This window comes from Netta rufina (assembly GCF_964035555.1).
Source record: "Netta rufina genome assembly, chromosome: 2".
In the NCBI taxonomy this organism is placed as follows: Eukaryota; Metazoa; Chordata; class Aves; order Anseriformes; family Anatidae; genus Netta; species Netta rufina.
The window spans coordinates 114,921,524-114,944,363 of NC_140124.1; the positions used below are offsets into that span (position 1 = coordinate 114,921,524).

Consider the following 22,840-nt stretch of genomic DNA (forward strand, 5'->3'; position numbering starts at 1 on the left):
CATTAATTCATGCTGATACTGTATGTGGATCCCTTCTTACTGCTCTCCTTACTTATCAGATCTCTCTCTAAAATCGTTAGTATCTGTTTGCACAAGTTTATCGCTCTGTGGAAAGAAAGAGAAATTTAGAGCTCACCTCAGCTTTCCCTTCACTGACAAAGTTTTTGACCTTGAAATGGGGCACCCTTCTGAGATCCTCACTCAAGGAGGAATTCCTGAAATTTCAGTGCTGTTTTCTAGTTGTAAAAAATGATGATATTCTTGGTGGGTGGCAGCTAACAAATGCTGATGCAAGTGCCAATTTCAGTGGGGAGGTGCGCTGGCAAAAGCCTTACTGGCTGGAGTACTGCACGGTGCTGTACTTTGTCACTCTTCTCCGGGAGGTGCCAGGGGATGCTGTGCTCATTGCCTGGCCAAGGTGGCAGTCGGTATTGAGCATCTGACCTGTGCTGCTCAGGCCCCCCAGGTTTGCCCCCCCTAGACCTCCCCCTGCTAGGCCGGTCATCCCAGACCCTGACACTACCCTCTCAGTGACCACCACATTGTGGGTGTTGGATAACTCTGAGGGAATATTTATTAAGCTGCCCGGCATGCCAGAGGCAGGCCTGAACACCCTTTCTGTCACCACCACATTTGACCCATCTACCAAATCGGGAATGCTCAGAGACGTCGGAAGCCGGGAATTAGGTGCAATGACTCTTTCCGTGACGATAACGTTGGACCCGTCTGTGAGATCGGGAATATCTAACATGCCACGCAAATCAGAGGCAGACGCGGGACCAACGACCCTTTCTGTTACAACAACGTTGGATGCGCGCAGCGGGTCAACACAAGGAGAGCCGGAGGTGTAGGTCTCTGTCACCGTCACATTGCCATGGAGCAAAGGATCAGGCATGGGCCGTGGGGGCTGTATGGTAGATGCAGATGTGTAGGTGTTTTCAGTAACAACCGTGGTAGTGCCAACCGGGGGAGCCATGGGTGCAGAGCCATTGACAAGGATGGTGGTTCCAGGTGGCGGGAGGTTCAGGTCACATTCAGGGTTGGGAAAGGTGACATTAATGCCTGGCCAAGGTGGGTTGACATCAGGGAAAGGTTCGATCTCCTTGCCCAGACAGATCTCTGCCAGGGTCTTAAATTTTGGTCCTAATGTATCCAAATACGTTTCATCTGTGTCTTCTCCAATAAAGCTGCAGCAACCAACAGAGCCGACAGGAGTACCTATTCCTTCGTGATCATATATTAATAGGCAGTCATTTGCTGGCCGACCTTCATCTTCATCTGCATACACAAATGCTTTCTGTAGGTTGCAAAAACAGAAAGGTGAACAGAGTGACTTTTTGTCAGGTTGCTACCTGTGATGACTAAAGATGTAGTAAAGTTTCCCCAAGCACAATAAGGCCCAGATGACTTGAAAAATGGAACATCTCAAGACAAAAAAAATAATAATAATAATTGTGTGACCTTTTGAAGACATATGCAATTATAGTATTATGCATCACAGTTCATGATAATTGTAGAAATATATCCATTAAATCCAATTTATATCCAATAAATCCATTAATCATGTAAACTCCATAGGATTTTATCCCATATGTAAAGTCAACTTAATATTTTCCCAGTTACAAAACTGTGTGTTTGTGTCATTTGCATTTCACAAGTCTTTTACAGAACAAAAAAGGTAATAAAAATATGGAAGAAAGTGAACTGGTATTCACAGTTCCTTAAGACTTAAAGTTACTACATTTAACGATCTCTGAAAAAGTATTTGTGAACAACTTCACAACGTTATTATATATCTGTACACTGAAAACGGTGGAAAATGGATACATTTGATGGTCATTTATTAAGCTGAAATAATTTAATTACTGCCCATACCTGCAGTGCGTCCATCAGTTTTACAGAAATGAATCCTACTGAACAATCAAAACTTCTGTGCCAACAGCTCAAAAGCAGCATTATTAATGTCCTGGTTTTTACTACTAGTACAGTGAGCTTTGCTCTTACACCAGTCTAGTATCATGGGAGTTTCAGTTGAGTGGAGTTGTTTGTATTTAGACATTGGAACAGACTGCCCAGAAAAGTGGGGAGTCACCACCCCTAGACGTATTTAAGAGGTGGTGCTTAGGATGTGGTGCTTAGGAACATTGTGGACATTGTTTCATGGTGGACTTGGTACTCTTAGGTGATGGCTGGACTTGATGATCTTAAGGGTCTTTTCCAAACTATGGATCCTAAGATTCCATGATTCTGTGATGTTGTATTTTCACAGTGTCACTTGGGGAGGATAGTGTAACAGCAGACTCACAGATACAACACAAAAAAGACCACATAATTACCTCAGAGAAGTAGTTGTCTAGGAAGGCCATGTTCACCCCTCCTTCTCGATACTCTTTTATCGTTCCTCCCGTTGACCCTTTTACTTCCCCTGTTCCAGAAACTCCTCCAGCTGTTCCATAACCAGTACCAGTGGCATAGCCAACCCCTGTAGTTTCTTCAACACCATGACATACTCCTCCTCCTCCTCCATATGTGTTTGTATATATATCTGAGAACAAGAAAAGAAAAATTCTGTCTCCTGTGTTCTGTGAAAATTTTCACAGAATTTTCCAGTTGTTTTTGCAAATAATATAATGACACTGCTGAGATTCTAAAGATATTTTAGAATAATTACAGGCACAGATCTACACACATGTGCCAAACACTAAAACTGCAATAAAAATTAAGTGCATACTAGCAGACATCTAAAAATTCGATTTTATTTGTGATGTTAAAGCTAGACATACGTGCTTTAAGAAATCATTGTTTGGCTTATGCAATTGGAGAGATTTCTGTCTGGTGTATGCATATGCTGCCATGGGATTTGCATTGGCAAATATGGTAATGCTTATGGATATTTATGCAAATGCATGGAAGCATATTTATAACCCCACAGGGGTTAAAATTGTTTTGTCTGAAACTGTTTACTAAAAGAAATAGCTTTTTAACTCCTCTCCAATTTTCTAGTTCTTAGATTGTTAAAGGGAATTCAGGAGAACAACAGCTGATCATAACAACTGCTGGTGTTAATAATACAGAATGAAAATAACCTTTATACTAAATTATAAAATCATCCACACAGTTTTATCTTTTCCACATTTTTTCATATATTTTAGCAATGAATGCATGGCCTTAAATATTAAAATGTAATATAATAAAACAATTACATGCAGTAGTCTTTTTGACAACCTATAATTACATTAAGAAATATAGGCCAAATTCTGTTGTTTTTCTATTTAATCTCAGGTGATAGAATTTGAACCTGGGGCTCTCACTGTAGCAGTACCGAACAGTGGAAATAACTAAATCACAGGTGAAAGTCTTAAACATTTCTATTGCCATGGCAGCAGAACTTCTCTGAGAACAAAGACATATTCAAATTTATGACCCAAAATATTCTCTTTTCTTTTTGTCTAAGGATAAGAACATTTTTGGCTAATCAGTGCTCATCTGAGAAGTTGTTGCTTGCACAGTGACATTTCTTCCTGTCAGAAGCTAGAGGAAATGGATCTGTGCCAGCATCGTTACTTCCTGTTGTGGAGTAAGGAATGGGGAAAAAGAGAAAGTGGAACTGCAGAGCTAAAACTGCAGAGCTAGAGTCTATGCCCATCAAATTCCTGGGGGAACCTTATCACAGAAACATGTATTTATTATATGGTGTGCCAGCTTTGTATTTAGGTTGGTGCACAAATGGGCTATTTGATAAGTCCTATTCTCCCTTGTGCTAAGGAAAGCCTTGAAATTGGCAAGGGACAAATCTTCCACCTCTGAGTTATGAAAGAAAATATCCTTATTTTCATCTTCAGATTCATTTCTGCTAAAACTGGTATCTTCAAAAAGGCCTCCATACACTAGCTGGAATGATCAAGAAAAAATGCCTGAGATTTGAAAACCTCAGCAAATATTTCAAAAGAAATGTATCTGCCCATTTTCAAGGCTCTAGTCTCAGACCCTTCACTCATGCTGGAAGTTCTACTGGCATCAGTTTGACAATCTGCAGAGGTAAGATTGGAAGGGTTGTGTTGTAGCTGAGAAACCAATGTGCTCCCTGAACCAGAAGACATGAAGTGCTGAGAGACAGCTTTATGATAGCACAGATAGAAAATCTTTGGATATTCTTACCAGAAGGTTCACCAAAATCACCTCCAGCAGCTGTTGTTGGGGCAAGAATGTGTGAGACATCCTGGAAAACAATATTTTGATTCCTTGAATGATAACTTTGAAATTTCCTTATGAAGGTCAAGGCTTTGTGAATCATGCTAAGGAATTACCACTCTAAACTGTTAATTATAGCTAAGAGTCACCACTTCCATTAAAAAATAAAATAAAATAAATAAAATTTTCATTTTCAAGGTAAGAGGTGATCAGTGAAGATGGTTTGCGTTATCTTGCCCTAGCTTGCACAGGAAAAGCTTGCTAATTACACTTCAGCTGAGGGAATCGTAAGATCAGACTGTTGGGCCAAGATAACCAAAAACAACTTAAAGCACACAAGCTCCATCTGCAAATCTTAATTAAAAATCAGCTTTCATACCTGCCTGGCAATGACTGACAATGCCAGGCTTCTTTTACAAGATGACATAGTAATATAAACACTTTCTGGCTTCTAGACAAACGTAGTCTTTTCTGTAAACAGAAATTACTGCAGGGTTTTGAAACATGGGATGTACTGACCCTATCTTCAGGCTGTGCACCTTCTATTCCCCATGGATGAATTGCCCCTTCTGTGCATTCAGGTACAGGTTCAAATCCAGTTCCAACTCCAGCTGCAGCTCCAGGTCCACAGCCACAACAGTCACTCATTGACATCAGAATTGGAATCACTTAACAGGAAAGAAAGAATACATAGGGATTTAGGACATCCTTTCTTCATAGGAATTACTGTTTTACCCAGAGGACAGGTGCTCAAGAACTTCAGAAAAAAAGTCTTTTGAAATGTTTCAAACCAATCAGCCTGCACGTCTGCCTGTCAGAATCATTATCTGTTTTTGAAAATGTATGCATTTGGATATTTGGAATAATTTGTACCTTTAGTTATAGCAGAGTAAAGCTGGGGTGGAGTAGGGCTGTTACTCCAAATTTATAGCTATACATCCAGGAACAGACTTTGATGTACCTCAACTGAATGAATATAAGATGTTGATTTAAGAAAATTAAACAAACAGAACCAGTCTTGCTATGTCTTGCAGTCTTGCATTCAGTGATATTCATTCTTGACACATAAGCTTATTTTTCTCTTCAAACATTGTAATTTCTTTTCAGAAATACACGTTAGTAACAATAAATTTATAAAAATCAATAGGATACTGTTCATGTGGCTACAGTGATCTTTAGCTAACACTCCAGTTGCAATATTCCTTCCCATCACCTATATATGATGCTTATTTGAAAAGCAAGAGTCAAACCCTCAAAGCCTGGCTTTAAGAAATGATTAGACACAGTGAGTCAGATTTCGCAGTGTGGTGCATTATGCTTACTTCTTTCAAGAATTCAGTGTTGGAAATTGCTGGAAAAAAAAAAGAATTGCTCATTTTTGGAAGGGGCTGCAATATTCATTCCATCTGTATTTAGACTATTTACCTAGATAGTTAAGCTAAAAACCTAATATTGCTGCAGAGTTACTGGGGAGACTCACTTGCTTACAGCAGACTAGCCAAAGTATCTAAAACTCCCAATTTAACATCAAAGTGAAACAAAGACTAGAAAAAAATTTCTGAAGGCAGAAAGGTGGCCTTTCCTGTAGATTAACCAACTGGGAACTACAAACAAAACAGTCTTTTTTGCAGCTTCAAAATTTTATCTTTGTTGATTCCCATTTAATCAGAGACCAAAAACCAATACGATCACTCTCTTCAAGAGTCAGGTTCTCATAGTTATTTTAGTCAGTACTTCTGCACTGGACAGTTTCAGATGTTGACTGCTTGATGCCAATGCCATGAAAGAAGAGCAACCACATCTGACTGCAGCAGTCAGAGAAGTAATTGCTGAAGCTCACATATTGAAAATCACATATTGATCCTTTATTGTATACAGTACTGTTTTTTAACAGATGTCATATTTAGCAGCAATGGCAAAAAGTTAAGATTATGATCTTCCTCATTTTACCACTGTAATCTGTCCTACAGTTCAAAGGAAACTCGTTCCTTCCTTACATCTTTTCATACCCAGTTTGATAGTTGCCCATTTTTTTTAGTAATTTAACTGAAGTTCAAATTGCAAAGTGTAAATTGTAAAGTAATAGGGGCAGCTTTTGCCAGAGTCTTCTGAATCTTCTACTAAACATTTCTACTCTTCATGGTAGTCTGAAAACTGAATACCTAAGGAATAAAACCCTAGATCTTAGGATAGAGAGAGTTATTTCTGAATGAAACATATGTATGTATCCTATATTCTACATATATATACCTGTGTTAGTACATGTACATACATCCTATATGTGTCCATACAATTCCTATAGTTTTTGATTTTGTTTGTGTTTTTGTTTTGCCAAGTTGCACATGGGAGCCCATGAGTTAACAAATGACCAAAAAGTCACCTTACTTTAGAAGAATAAAAAATACACTTTGTAAAGGTTAAAAAATATATATTTTATAAATTTAATACTTACGAACAAATATTAAGCCACCAAGAAACATCAGGCCAATGGCAGCACCGCTAAGTGTAGTAGAAGATGGGCCATATGTGAGAGGATAACCATTTCCATCCTCACCAGTATATGGCTCATAAGTTTCAGTGTTAACATTCCAGTATGTCACGTCTGTGTAGTCTTCAGTAACAGGCCTATCAGTCCAACCAGCTCTGTCACCACCACCAATGATAATTATTTTTGTGGCCCCACTGCTGCAATAATTGCGACTGTCACAGCGACAAGCTTGTAGAGGAATTATGTACGGTTGTAAGCAGCTTCGGCCTTGGCTATCTCTTACTCTAATATAGATCTTATAAAGGTAGAAGTCCATGTTCTGGCTCACTAATTCTGCAGAGGTAGCTTTAGGGGAAAAAAAAAAAATAAAAAATATTTAGATTAAGATGTTGACTTTAAAAACTGCTCAAATCTATAATTTTGGTGAATTATGTTAATAGTACAGACTAAGCATTTGCATTAGATCTTCTTATGTATCTACAGTACTTATTCAAAGCTGAAACATGATCTATGCTGGTAGTTTTTATTTGTTTGGTTGGTTATTATTTTTATTAATATTTATTTATTTATTTATTTATTTATTTATTTCATTTGGAGAACCTGAGCAAGATCAATCTAGTCATCACTTTTTAACTTGAAAAATATAAAAGGGACAAATGCACTTTTTTTATATATCTACTGCTGATTTTCCTCACTTTTATTTAAAAAATTGTTAACATATAATTTGCAAGATTTACACATTTTCTTTTCTCTCACTAGGAATTTACATGCCAGTTTTGCTTTCTATTTTTTTTTTTTTTTTTCAAACGGTATTTCAGTTATTTTAAAATATTTAAAATTATGAATTTGCATCTGTTTAGGACAAATAGGAGTTACAAGGATAGTTGCAAATCTGATATTTACCGTTTAATAAAGCCTTCTATACATACAGTAAATTATGCAAATTCTGTCATTAAGAAATGTATGAGATATGATTAATCAAAAAGCAAGCAGAATTTGTACCATACATTGCAAAAGCTGTAATCTTTATTTACCATTTTCATGAGACTCTCATAAAAATAAAAATTACAAAGAACTTTTGCTCTCATATAATTAAAAAAGCTTTGTCATATGCTTAGAATAAAAATAATTAAAATAATTAAATAATAATATAGAAATAAAAAATATCAACCTGTCTTTTGAATTACCTCATTAGGTTTAGACCAATAAAGCTGCTTATTGTAGTTATCACACTCACATACCATTTTGCTGCTCTATTTGTATCAATATATTTTTAGTTTCCTTTAAAAGATAACTAGGTAAAATGCATGTAATAATATTCATTCAGTACTAACATATATAGAGAGCAACTCTTTGGATTCAAATGAATATAAAATCATATTTAAGTGAGAAGAATTGATTTTAATGACTGTTTTGTATTGTTTCTTATGAAAACATATCCTACTCTGTAATCTTAGATAGGAGGTAATTACTATGATTTATTCTGTTATAAAATGTAGTTTAACTTACCATTTATTGATCTGATAATCCATGTAGTTTGAGGTTCACCATGTATGCTGAATGTAAAGGGGAGCCCATATAGATCACCATTTACGCTCTTTGCTGTGATGACCACTGATGGGGAATGCATACATACTTTCCTTAATGCTGTATTAATAGTTGGACAATTGTCATTAATGCCTTGCATTGTAAGCACAATGGTGCCAGTGGCAGTATATTGAGGAACCCCTGTAAGAAGAAGATATTTGTAATCAGGAGGCAATGTTGATACTATAAATAATGCAGTTCAGGTGGGAAAATTTGGAATGGAAAAAAAAATTGTACAAAGTGTATTTTATTTCAGAAAACTGAATCTGTTTTCTTACCTCTAGTAATAGCCAGAACCTCTGCTCTGTACTGCCCATGGGATACATAGGAGGATTCCCAGTCAATAACTTTGTTCAGTGTGATTTCACCAGTGTTTTGATTGATTCTGAACCAGGCACCTGGATCACGTCCTATACTATATCTGTATTTGTTCAAATAAAAATATTCAGAATTATGTTTAATATGAAACAGTATAAATGCAGACCTAGTTATGTGGGTGGAATAAATTATTCCAATTAATGTGGACTCCGTATGGTATAGTGGTCTGCTATATATTCATTTTGCAAATAATGTTTGTCACTTTGGAATATTTTTTCTTTAGATTATGCTAGACGCCATTGCATTTTAGCCTTTTCAAACAAAATTTTTGTAGGTGTCAAAAGATATACACCATAAAAAATAATTGTCAACAAAGGAAATGCATAAAGTTCATTATATTTTGAAAGTGCTATCATAGTCTGAAAGTAAATAAAATCTGTCTGGTCCCTGTAAACTTTTAACAGAACCTTTGATAACATCAGTAGCCACAACTCTTCCTACAACATACTGTGGTCGTATGTGGTTATATTTGCTAATATTTTTGTCAGTTTTATGAAAGCTTTTCAAACCTTGTTAAATTGGGTACATTTATTTCTGCATATGTTAATAAAACAAATTATTCGTATTAATTAACTTTCATGAATTTCATCAGAAATAAATGTCAAACCATTTTTTTTTTAAACTATAGAATGACCTGTTAGTGACCTCTTGTGTTCTGATTGTATAATATTGCCCATTATTGTGGTTTTCTGCTTGCTTTTTTTTAGAGATGCAGGCAGATTCTCTTTCTGTGTTCTTAAGTTGGTTTATAAAAAATCAGTTTTGATTTATTTAAATTACAGATTGAGAGAAGAATGATATCTTGTTTGTGTTGTGCACAAGGCTAAGGAAAGTAGGTCAGGAAACAAAAACAACCATATCATAAGAACATAGTATTATATTTCTATTATTCTATTGCTATTATTATTGTCATTAATTTTTTCCTGTTATTTTAGGAACCCTTTTTTTAACCCTTTGCAAGATCCTTTTCTACTTCTTTGGCTGCAGTAGAGAATACCTATTCCTAATCTCATTGTAATCTCAATTAAAAGAATTTTTCCATCCAGGAGTTTAAGCAGATCAGAGCTTACACAACATTGGTTGCAGTAGTCCCTGTGTCCTCATCGATAGCTGTATATGTTCCCACAACATAGTTCGCCCTCATTTTTTGTGATACAAAAAAGATAATGGAAGATGGATTAAACCTTGGAGGTTCAATCACATTTTTTACTTCTACTATGAGGGGTGTTCCGATGACTTGGTACTGAGACATAACAGAGTGGTGGAATTCAGCTTTGTTCCTGACACCGATACTCAGTGAGTGAGTTCGGATATGTTCATAATTCAGTTCCTAAAAGATAAAACATGGAAAATCAGAAAATAAATAAAACTTCCTGGACTGTAATCTTATTTAAATATCTTATTTTAAATGGTTGAGTGTCATTGTTGTTAGTGATATATATATATTTAACAATTAAAATTATTTTAAGATGATTATTTCAACAGCTGAATCATATTATTTATCCATACCTTAATTACTCTAAGGATTCCTTGATTTGTAGCTGGATCTGTAACAATTTCAAAGCAATTATCTTCATTACCAGATATAAAGAAAAACTCCGCTAACCAATTGTCAGTAAACTCTTCATCAGCATCCAGAGCTTGTATTCGTAGCAGTTCTGAACTGAGTGAATTTTCTGAAATAGCTGCTGAGAACTGTAATGACAGATAAATACCTATTAGCAAACACTGACATATATAATGAGGGAGATACAGCTGACCACAGAGAAATCTTTGAAAAATGTTCTTCCCTCAGTTAATACTAACTTTAACAGTAAAAAAAAAAAAAAAAAAAAAAATAAGTATTCTGTGTAAATTGTGATTCTGGTTGCAGATCTGAAGAGCTGCATCACCTCACATTTTTGCAGATGCAGTTTAGCAGAAATGGATTTGTGCTTTCTAACAATAATGTTGCATTTGATATTAAAAACTTACGGAGCTTTGAGCAAGAGTTGGGAAGTTGTCATTGACATCAATAACTTTCACATGACAGCTACAAAGGGATGAAATTCCATCTCCAGCTCCATCCCGATCTGATGCTTTCACAACGAGAGTGTAGCTACTGTGTTGCTGTCACAAAAAGAGAAATGACTATGTTACAAGCATCTGCACATCTTATAAACTACAAATACTTATGTCATGCTACTGTTTCCTAATACGGGAATTTGCTGTAGATATTTTAACATATATAAAGAAATGCATTTACCAGTTTTAAGAAACAAAGAAAACACACTTTCTCACTCTCTCTTTCTCTCTATTTTTTGTCACTCTCATAACATGCACACACCATGAAATCATGTTGTTTGACTTTGGAAATGTTACCTCTCTGTCAAGATAATTTGCCAGGTGGAGTTCTCCAGTAGCCTTTTTCATAACAAACATTGGTGGGCCTGAAGGTTCCTGACTCTCTATCTTGAAGGCAATTTTAGAATTCAAGTTATTAGGTTCATCTGCATCTGATGCAATTATTTTCATCACCAGTGTGTCTAAGAATAACAATCAAAAAAAAAAAAAAAATCAGAAAAAACCTGTTCTGAAATCAGAAATACTTCATGTATAAAAATGACTGAAAGCTGTTTGTTGACATTTCTGAAGCAAATGGAAGTTTAATTTCCTAGTACTGATTTTGACTGAATGTGAATGACTGTAAAATGCATTACAAATTAAAGTCAGGTGGAGTTAGGTACATTTTCTCTGAACTTCTTTAAGTCACCATAGGGAATATGTAAAAATTGTAAGTTTTGAGCCTGAAGATATTCACAGAAGATATCTCCACAGTTTTAAATGAGAATTTCTAGAATGTAGGACATGAGTGTAACACACTCAGTGTTGTTCTCATGTTTAATGATGCTTGCAATGCTTTTGGTAAAAAGAACCATTTTAGGTATTTAAGAAAGAGCTTGTTTAGTAATACTCTAGTGTAACTTCAATACTCAGGCTGAAAAAAAAAGTAATTTATGTACCTTCACAGGAAATAAATGTAGTTGTAATGTTATTATTATTATTTAATGAGAAGAAATGGACCAATTTATTTTAAGTTGTCACATCTAAAGGAATTTCATGATGGTACACTTAGGAACTAGAATATTCAGCATTGTTGTGTGGGAGGAAGGGGGAAGCATTGCTGTTTAATTTTAGGCAATGATCTTGGGCCCTACTCCAGTAACACTCTGAGAAGCATCTCCTGCTCCTTCCTCTGCAGTAGCCTTGGGAAAAGTACGTCATTGCCTAAAAAAATGTTGAATGAACACCCCAGGTTTATATCAACTGTACTATTGGATCTTCACCAACTTTACTATGATAGGCAATAACATAGTTACTTACTGTCCATACTGCATTCTTCAACAGCTCCTGTAAATACAGATTGTGCAAATATAGGAGGATTATCATTTATATCCAGAACTCTGACTCGAAGTTCAAGAGGTGGTTCCAAATCTATACCCGTCACTGAGTGTTTAGCAAAGCAGCGTATCTAGATAAAGAGATTACTCATTTTAAAACCAGAATTGAAGGAAGCAAAGCTACAATCTGAAACAAATGAATTAGAGCATTATTCTCCTTGTGCTTCCCCTGCACCACCCTGAATTCATCATTTTAAAGGAAAAATAAAATGGGAGTACTTACAACAAATACTGGGGTCACTTCCCTATCCACTATTGCTGTTATATTAATATCTCCTGTTCTTGGGTTAATAACAAATATTCCATATGGGGCACGATCAATTCCGACTCCAGAGATGCTGTATGTGATTGGATTGTTTTCTTCACAATCTGATCGAATCTACAATAATACATAATGTTATTACAAAATATGACTTATACCATTTTACTGAGAACATCTGCAGTGTTTTCATTTTTCTGTAATTAGTCTCCTTAAAAAAAATGTGTATAAGTTTAGTTTTCCTCCTAACCACATTTCACAAGATTCAATTTATAGAACAAATTGAAGGCTCTTCTACAAAACAGGCAGCCTATAGCTATGTCTGCCCTTAAATACTGGACAGGTTTTCTCTTTCCTTTAAATCTTCTGGTGGTGAAGTGAAAATGCTTGGGGAGAGAAATTTCCACGAGTATTATGCTGTGGCTGGACCTTGGAAGCGGTATGGACAGGGGGAGAAGAAGAATCACAGAATCACAGAATCTCTTGAGGTAGAAGGAACCCACAAAGATCATTGAGTCCAACTCCTGGCTCCACAGAGAACTACCCAAAATCAGACCATGTATCTGAGAGCATTGCCCAAATGTTTCTTGAACTCCAGCAGGCTTGGTGCCATGACCATTGCCCTGGGGAGCCTGTTCCAGTGCCTGATCACCATCTCAGTGAAGAACCTTTTCCTAACACCCAGCCCGATCCTCCCCTGTCCCAGCTCCATGCCATTCCCTTGGGTCCTGTCCCTGGTCACCACAGAGCAGAGCTCAGCACCTGCCCCTCTGCTCCCCTCATTAGGAAGCTGCAGGTCACCATGAGGCCTCCCCTCAGCCTCCTCTGCTCTGGGCCAAACAAACCAAGGGACCTCAGCTGCTCCTCATACTTCTTCCCCTCCAGACCCTTTACCATCTTCATAGCCCTCCTTTGGACACTCTCTAATAGTTTTATGTCTTTCTTTTATTGTGGCACTCAAACTCTTTGCTCTGTTGTCCACAGGAGTCAGACATCATCCTTGACTTGTGCTTGTTCAGGGATTTCTCAAATTGAGAGAGAAAAGAAAAATATCTCTATCTAGTACAGACACTAAAGAGACTATGGTTGGAGCTCTCCAGGAAGGGGTCTGATTGCAATGTTCTAGGAAGCCTTTGATCACTCCTCAGCGGCTGTGTGGTTTCACATATGAGACTGTCAGCAGAGCTGGAAATACTGTATCATTTTTCTTTTATTCTACATTCCTTGCCTTGACTAGTCTAAGCAAATGTGCTCTTAAATTTCTCTGCTTTTATCTGTCTTTAGAAAAAGCTTCCTTGTCAGTGAACAATTCTGCTATACTTTCTACTTACTCTGGCAATTGGATTCCTCTTAGAATTATCTTCTCCTTCTCTACAAGCTGCAGCAAATTTTATCCATTCACGTTTTTGTCTTCTGAAGGTTTTCCATCTTGCTGTTCCATTTTCACTCCATTCTTTTACCTTCGACATAGAGTACCATTAACATATGACCACCAACCTCAATACATTTTAAATTAATTCAGACATAAAGAATTTCCCACAATAGGGAGGAGAAGAATACATCCACAGGTCCCAGACTCTAACACTGTACATGTGTACTTTAAACTTATTTCTAGGTATTCATATAGGTTCAGGAGAACTTCTGAGAGGATGAGCAGGTTATTACTACCTGTAACCATTTAATACATACATATGTTTTCAATCTTCAAGTTCAGAAATATCTTAGTCTAGTATTTTCCATGTCATTTTTACATTGGTTACATTTTATCAGAAAATTAGTTTCTAAAGAAATATATATTACCTCTACATGAAATCCTGTGCTGAAATCCAAGAACACCTGCAAGAATGATAAGATGATCAGCATATAAAGACACAGGACATAATTCAATAACCAAAACTTGGCTGCTATACACTGCTAAATTGCGGAGTAGGAGCAGTATGTTTTCTGTAATCTATCGTAATAACTTATATAGGTTGTAGCTGAAGAATTTCCATAAATTACATTACATGGTTCTTTTTTTTTTTTTTTTTTTTTTTTTTTCCTTTATATATCGCTGTAATTTTTGAAAGTTAATGCTTTTAAAATTATTTCTGTCTTTCAAGGCACTTTCAGTTTGAAGGGATGTGCCATACAAGTTATATCTATATAAAAATGCAACTTTTACACAGACTTTACATTATACCATCTCAGCTGAAGAAAGAAGGGATTGCAAGATTTGTTCTAAAGAATGTGTATTTTATTTTTTGTTATTGTTGTTGTTGTATCTTATTTAGAGAGTCCGCAGTAGACCTGTAGTACTTTGATATACAGTTTAACCAAAAGGAACAAAAAGTTTTCTTCAAACATCCCACTGAGGTTAAAGAGATTCCAGGTAAAATGGAAAAGCAACTGGAATAAGGCAGATTTTCCTGGAGTTCAGTGGGCTTTAATTTGAAGTATAACCATGCAACTAAAGACTCATGTAAATATAGTTTACAGAGTCAGATGCAATGAGTAATTACTTTAAAATCATATAGATTCATCAATTTCTTAATTAGCACAATTTAAAAGAAAGCACAGTTTAATTAATCTTCTTCCTAAATAAATTGTGACAATAAAGCTCACTTGGTCAATGTACTTTTTCAGAGCACTGTTTTTGATTCAGGATCTACCTTTGCTCTTTTCAGATGTAAAGGTTGAAGAACATGGGATCTGAATGACTGGATTCTGGTTTCATAATTGGGAGAAAACATAATATCTATGTGACTCAAAAAGCGATGCAGAGTTTGTCTTTTCTCACCAAACTTGATGAATGGTTGTAGTTTTCAATTTTTCATGTTTTTGTAATTTCCCAGTACAGTTCAAGTTTTGATTGTTTTGTTTCTTGGTCTGACGCCTTTTGTCTGGTAGATTTTGTGACAGATATTGTATGGATATAATGTGAGATAACTTTTCTGTTTGCAGTATATTTACCTCATGGGACTTTCCACACTTTAAATGTACTGCGTTGCTGTTCTGTCAAGGACTTTTTTCCACTTATTTCATGTTAAAACAATCTCTTACATGCAAAAGATAAATGAACAGCACCTTCACCTTCATTTAAACGATGTCTCTAATGAACTGATCTTCCCAAGAACACTCGTTGAAACCTCTTGTAAAAGCTGCTCTAATGTCTATGAAGGAGGGTGTTTGGGCTGTGTATCTACCTCACATATATATATATATAAAACATTTAAATTTAAGGGACCATTCATAAGTAATATGAAGTACTTAATCATGTATAAGTAATAAAGTAATAGGAAATAAATACTGAAGTAAGAGTAAGTTTTTGTTGTTGTTGTTGTTTTTTTTTGTTGTTTGTTTGTTTTTTCCTGTTTGTTTCTTTCTTTGAGCAAGTTATTGACACAAATTGTTAAGAAAAGTTCTCTACGGGACAATCATTACAAAGCTGCATTAGGTCTTTGGAAGGGAAACAGATATGTTCATATTGTATTCAAAACATCAATACAGCTTTTAATCTGAGTTTATATCTTGAGGACTGTTTAAATCTTTGGCTTCAGAATGGGATTCATATGAGTCATTACCTCAGAGAAGGCAATCTGCAATATCGGACTCATTTAAAGTGTGGAGTGGTTTCACCTCAGTAGAACTTAAACCCTAAGCTTTTATAAAACCCCTTGTGGCTTGGGAAAACATGGGAGAGTAGAAGGTGCAGATTACACCCTCACCAGAGAGACTGACTGACAAAGTCCACCAGAAATGGCACTGATTCAATGTTTCTTATCAGTTGATCCCACCTGCACAACAGAGAGTCCTTTAGCAAGTACAGTGAAATCCTCTCCACCCTTAGGCTGAAATCTCTTCTGGCATGCAAGCAAGGAATTGTCTTGACCCAGAAAAGTATGGCTATACTAATGCAATACCACTGAGTCTCATCTTCTGACTGCATCCTATGGCCTATTCTGTCATTTAAGAGTGAAACTGTATCACATCTGTTCATGTCACTCTTGTGTTTAACAGGGCTACCTGAAAAACTGTGTTGGACATTTCTGTAAAGAAAAACTTGTGGAGAATTCTGTTCTTTAAAGACATAAATATTAATTAAAAAACTTGATTTCAGTCCATAGAGAGTTCTGCTTCCAAGCAATGAAAATATCCTTTTTACACTGCAGTTTCATCCACTGGAGCACTGATAATAAGAATGCCAAGAATTTGGGAATTGTAAATTAAGGCCCAGTATTTCCAAATTTGTCCCCCACTGACAAAGGACCCTGCTGCTACATGCTGCTAATTTCTCTTTAAAGAAATCTTGATGGTTTTGAGTACAGAGTCCTTAGTACAGTTTGTCATGCATCTTTAAAATGCTGATCTAACAAACTTGAGGTATGCATTCAGCAAGACTTTCTCAGTTACTGCTGTATTATAGGAAGGAGGGCAGGCATACACCATATAAAATTTTCTCGTTCATCAGATAAACCTAGACAATTTTGAAGTGACATCTATCCAACATGACCCAGAGATGCCTCTCTAAGCAATGTTTTCTAGATCTCCACTATTATTAGCAGTTAAAAGGCTCTCCCCAAAACCCAGCTGTCTATTTTTAACATCCGTGTGATGCAAATTCTTTATCTAATGGTGTTTCGAGAGGAGAAGTACATTTAGTCATCTGTCTGCTAGCAGCTAACTTTGGTATTCTTGTACATAATGAATGAATTTCCTTTCCAAACTAGTATCTGAGTGCCTGCATGCAATACTTTCCATAGATTCAGTGCTTAACGATAATTAAAGCAATAGAAAGCACTGAAACCTGTGAGATGTATCTTAAGGACCTTGGGGCAAGCAAGCTGATCAGAATGAAACCACGATTTCCTGTCCTGTTTGTCTCTGAGACACCCTGAAAAAATGGAAACTGTGCTGAAAAGCTATAAACTAGTTGCACAATCTGCTTCTGGTATGGACTAAGAGAGGTGCAAGCAGAAGACATATTTATTGTGGCTGTCATTCTCACAGTAGCCTATCTGAAAGCTTGTATTTTATTGCAAAGAACCTTGTATTTAAAATGATGCTTTAGAATCACACTGGATTTATGCTGGATTTATTCTGATGTAACTGGGAAGAGAATTAGGCCTATAGGATGTGCATGGTTCTTTGCACCTTCAAAGCAATTTGCAAACAAAAATTAACTAATCATTAATTGACTGCCAAGCAATATTATACGCAATTATGGAATCCTCCCTCCTCCACCTACTTATATCTAAATGACTGAACACGCCTGTAACATCTTCCCAGCATTATTCATATTGGATCTGATTCCCATTCTTTGAAGTCAACAGCGGTATTGTTATTGGCCATGATGGGAGGAGTGCTGAGAACTCACATATATTATATGAGTCATCAGGGTGCCATGGTAGCTCTGGTTGTGTCAGCATTTTGGGACTTTTACGTCTTACTCAGCCAAGCTCTGTCTAGTAAAAGGTTGAAATAATTAATCCCTCTCTTTATGCTTTCTGCACCTCTTTGAGAAAAGATAAATCTGTGCATTAAGTAATAAGAAGCACACCTGAAATATAAGACACAAACTCATTTTAAAAAGAAACAGTATATTCACTTTTAAATCAAAACAAGGATAAGTTTTTGTCTGTACTTTCCATTTTTGCAGGTCACTAATGATGTGCTTTCACTTTTAAGGGGATGATTTTCAGGTTAATTTTTCATTTTTCTGTCAATTGCTTTTGTAATTCTGCAAAAGTTAGGTGTTTCTGTTGCTTCCTGTCTTAGGAAGTGAAGTCAATATTTTGTATTGCACCTGGTATGGAGGACCCACTACTATTTCAACAGAAATATAATAATGTTCATGTCAGTCAGAAGAATAAATTCTAAAGTTGTATTTATTTTAAAATATATTTACTCAAAGAACTAACCACTTTGGGAATGTTTCTGAGAATGTTTCTTTTCTACTGAGAAATACAGCAGAGGACAAGTCGTACAGAAATAATGAATTTCCATATATTACCTGAGCTTAACCATTAGAAAAATGAATAGAAAAGTAATTTCAATACAGGGTGTAAGCCATTATCATTCAAATTTTAGTTTTTCAAATTACACATGCTCTAATTGTGCTCTCCTCAATAAATATCCTCAATAAAACCTGAGTTCTAGTTTAGAGTGCTCCAGGTGCAAATACACATTTACTTAGGGGTCATTTTTACTCAGGAATGTAACTGCAAACTTAAGAAACTCATCTTGCATGATAATTCCTGGTGCAGAATTGCTTTAGTTTCTATTTCTATAATATTTTTTCTTCTGCAGAAGGGCCTGCAGTTTTATGGCTACATCCTTGCAGATATTTAGTATGCAAGTGCAAGTAGATTATATGGTTCCTTAATATTTTTATATGCAACCAAGTTATGAGTAGGAGGTGTAACCAGAGCCTAACAACTGGGAAAAAAAAAAAAAAAAAAAAAAAAAAAAGATAACACATGGGAAAATGTAGCCAGACAAAAGTGCATATGAAAGATGCGGTGAATTTAAAATTATTAACAGTCACCTGATGGCTGGCAGGAGGAGAGTCATACCTGATCAAACAGGTTATTTCCATAAAACGTGTCTGTGCAAGTACCACAAGCAGAACTCCCTTACTCATGAGAATAACACCTTTGAAGTCACATGAGCAAGGGTTGCAGAATCAGTCCCACCAATGGTGAAATGCATATGGAAAATTATTAGTTTCAGAGCTCGTAAGTTTTCTTTTTTTTGAAAGTGTGCTAGCGTGCTAAAATATGTGTAATTCCACAGCCATTTTATTTGCTACAACTTATTAGCAATATACTAAGCCGATACACTATTGAGACAGGTAATTTTCATGAAAGATTAATCAAGCTGAAAGCCAAGACACTTTCTCAGAATGCACTAAAATTATATACATAATTTATAATACGGTTATTCTCTACAGTTTCTCTATCAGCTTTCTGTACAGTGCTGAAAAATGCAGTTAGGCTGTACAGGCCACCATAAATGCTGTCATTCAGGAAAGCACACAACAAGAACAACAGTTGTTTCCTCTGGGTAGTAAAAGTTCATATATTTGGTACTTGTCTAAATGTAGTGGCAGTTTTCATAGTCACTCCTTTTTCTTGACATGCCCTGGTTCAGTCACAATCATAATGATAATATACCAAAAGAATGAAAATTGCTCCAGAGTTGACAAGAAAAGTTAAAGCAGTAAAAGCACTTTTGGAAAGACAGATTTTAAATACAGTACAGCAAACTTGATTTTTATTATTATTTTTTTTAAACTTCAATACATCAGAACTATGCATCACCAAGTAACAGAATAAAATAAATAGTCAGTATTGTAATATAAAAATCCAGCACTGTTAGTATCATGTGCAACACGCCAATCTCACAGATCTGCATGCTGCATTGAACAAGCAGAAACTCATCCGAACCATAACTTGCTTTTGCCAAGTTTTGACATTGTTTGCTTGGCAGCTGCCCTGCGCTGCTTAGTTCTACTTTACTGATTGCCAAACTGTGACTGTTTAAGCCTTGGGATTTCATACACTATAACAACAAACCCTTCTTCCCTGACTACCGCATTTCCAGAGGTGTCAATAATACGGAATTAACAAACATTTGCGCTTACTAATATGTTGTGTAAAGTGAAATACACAAAAGGATATGACTATACTCTAAATTCTACCTTTATCAATCTTCAGGACCTTAAACCTCTACATAGTTTTAAAAGAGCAGCACAGATGAGTGAGAAGAATCCATGTAAAAATCATAATGTGGGAGTAGAATTCTTTTAAGTCATTTCTCAGTAATTTCTGTGCCTTGATGAACACACTGCACAACTGTTCCACTTGACCATACCAACTACTTTCCTTTTACCATAAGAAGAACAAACCCAAAGAGCAACACTTTCATCACGCATTCACTCACTAAGCACATGGCTGCTCTGACACAAACGCACACTACAAGGTAGGAATTCTTTGTAACGTGAAATCATGGGCCAAGTCTTAATTTTTGCTTGGCTACAGTCTTCACTATTTTTTTTTTTTTTCTTGAATGTAGCCATAATACTCACATTCAGCTCTGAAACTTATCAGTTTAGGAAACAATAGTTGCTCTCCATCTTCTCTCAATTGATCAGAAAAATAAAGACATAGAAGGAAATAATATCCAATCAGACTTCGGGGACTTTTTAAAAAAAAAATATTTTTATTAAGAAAAGCAACTCCTTAAACTGTACCCCTAAACATTTATCTGAAAATTCATGCATTAAACAGAAAGTTATATATTAAGCGTTAAAAGACTGCAAAGTCATAATCAAAATAAATATTTGCCAGCATTTAATGAAAACCTAAGCTACTTGTATAGGATCTTCAGAAACTGAGTTTAAAACAAGCAGAGCTTTATTTCTTTATGCTAAATTCACATTTATTTATTTATTTTTTCTGTGGGGAGTTGGGAAAGTCAGATTAGTTTACAGTGTGAAAAGTAATGGTCTGCTGAGGAGATTCAACTGACACAATCATAAAGTTTACAAATATTGTTTTAAAATTTCACTTACCAATAAAAGGAACAGAAAAGCAGTTGTTCGGTGAGGGAGCCAATCCATTGCATCTGACTTCTCGGATACAAGTCCAACTGAGTTATGGTTACAGGTCTGTTCCTTTTCCCTCCCCCCCCCCCAGCTCTGATGTCTATGTAAAAAGACACTCGGTAGATGTCCTTATACTCAGCCTTTCAAGGTGCCTCTGCCTCCCTCTGAGGGAAGAACTGAAGATGCTGTATAACACAGTGTGTTTCCCCACCCCAAAATCCTGGGCTGGTCTCACCTGAAACGCTTGACAACATCATTATTGCTTGCAGGTAAAAGCTAGGAGACACACCTTAATGCTTATTGCACTGAAACCCTTTGTTGGATACAAAAGGGTACGTTTTAAAAACAGAAGGCAAGCTTTGCTCGGAAGATACTGAGTGATTTATAAATTACTCACAACATAAGGAATCATTAAAATGGTAACTTATCATTGCTTTGAATACAGTTGCCAGTTTTCTCCTTACACCAAGTATAATAGAGGAACTACATGAATATTGGTGTGAAGAACACGGACTTGAAGAAATGATTAGTCTGAGAAAATGCACGTCCATTTTTTTTACTGTCAGGTGAGAAGTTAGTTCTAGTCACATTGCCAATGGAAGTGTAGTACTCAGAGCAGAACAGGTTGCCATTAAAAAAAGTAACTTACTCATTTGAGGAAAAGAAAAGAAATAATAATAAAAAAGAGTGTTTTCTTCTTTGGCCCACAAGAGTATTCAGAAGCAGAGAAAGGAGACTTTCTGCTTTCACTACCTGCGAAGTCTCCTCATGCCATACCTCTCCCTTCCTATGGGTTGTGCTCTTGCTGACATAGCCAGCATGGAGATGTACACATGCCTCCAGAGAAACTGGAGAGCTGCTCAAACTGACAGGCAGTGGAGTGCAAAGGGTCCTCCCCTTTTAAGGGTCCTCTTCTGTGTGCTGCACAAATGAGAACAAATATGTGTGGGATGGATAAATCTCTGCTCGTCAGTGTACCCCTTTGCTCTGCACTGGAGGCTTTGTAAGTGCTTCCTTGCATATTTTGGACAACTAAATTGTCCCATGATGGGAAAGGTGGGCATCTGCTCTGCTGGTGGACCTGTGAGGAGGGTACAAGCTCTGTCCCCTGAAAGTGCAATACAACTGGCATGCTCTTGCTCCTTGAACCCACCAAGGTGCTCGGCATGTCCCAGGACTAACTTCAAGCTGGGAAAAGAGGTCTCAGCACTTCTGGGGCTATGCAGCTGCTACCGGGATGAAACCCCATGCTCTTGCTGGGAGTATGACATGCCTACCTACATGCCTCTTTGCACAAGTGCCTTTCAGCCTTGCAGCTCGCTTAGGCTGCCGAAGCCTATCACACATCTCCCTGCTGTCACTCAGCCTTTGCCACTGAGCGCAACGTGCCTGGCAGTGAGTTAGTGAGGAAACCAGGACAGGAAATGTTAAACAGATCCCACCTTGAGTTCTCTATTTTCTGGGAAATTCTTTTGGATAAAGACAAAATGAAAAGTTATTTGTTGCACGTGTAGAATGTGCATACTCCTTATGGACCAAAATAGCTTATTTCAGAACTTTTGCTGAGTTACATATTCCAAAATATGTCAGTTTTGAAACATTTTCCTTTCTGGGTTTTTCACCTGTTTGGTTCAGAGTTTTATTTCATTTAGCAGAATTATTAACATTGTTTTCTGTAAGTTTTTGAATATTTCATACCCCAATGATATCATCATTAGTGCAATAACATGAAAAATATTTGTGTTACTATCTCAGTAGTAGGTGAAGTGAGCCAATGTTTTGGCAGTTCAGAGTTAGGTCTATACTTTCTATATAGGGGAAATATATTAAAGAAGGGCAAACACAGTTTCAAAATGAGTACTCTTCTCAAACTTCTCTACAGATCATCGGAGAGAAGAGTCAGTAGATTA

The 22,840-nt window shown here is 36.4% G+C and overlaps 1 protein-coding gene across 1 annotated transcript; it reads right to left on the reverse strand.

Moving 5' to 3' along the window:
- Positions 1-331: 331 nt before the first annotated feature.
- LOC311206388 (desmoglein-4-like) lies at positions 332-20,945 on the reverse strand (the record flags this gene model as incomplete). The annotated part of the gene is made up of 16 exons (XM_084281668.1): positions 332-1,297; positions 2,337-2,545; positions 4,159-4,219; positions 4,711-4,859; positions 6,644-7,024; positions 8,189-8,407; positions 8,545-8,687; positions 9,715-9,974; positions 10,154-10,339; positions 10,619-10,753; positions 11,006-11,169; positions 12,008-12,155; positions 12,308-12,463; positions 13,675-13,803; positions 14,144-14,179; positions 20,898-20,945. The coding sequence occupies 16 exons, from the start codon at positions 20,943-20,945 to the stop codon at positions 332-334; spliced, it is 3,390 nt and encodes a 1,129-aa protein (XP_084137794.1).
- Positions 20,946-22,840: the final 1,895 nt, after the last annotated feature.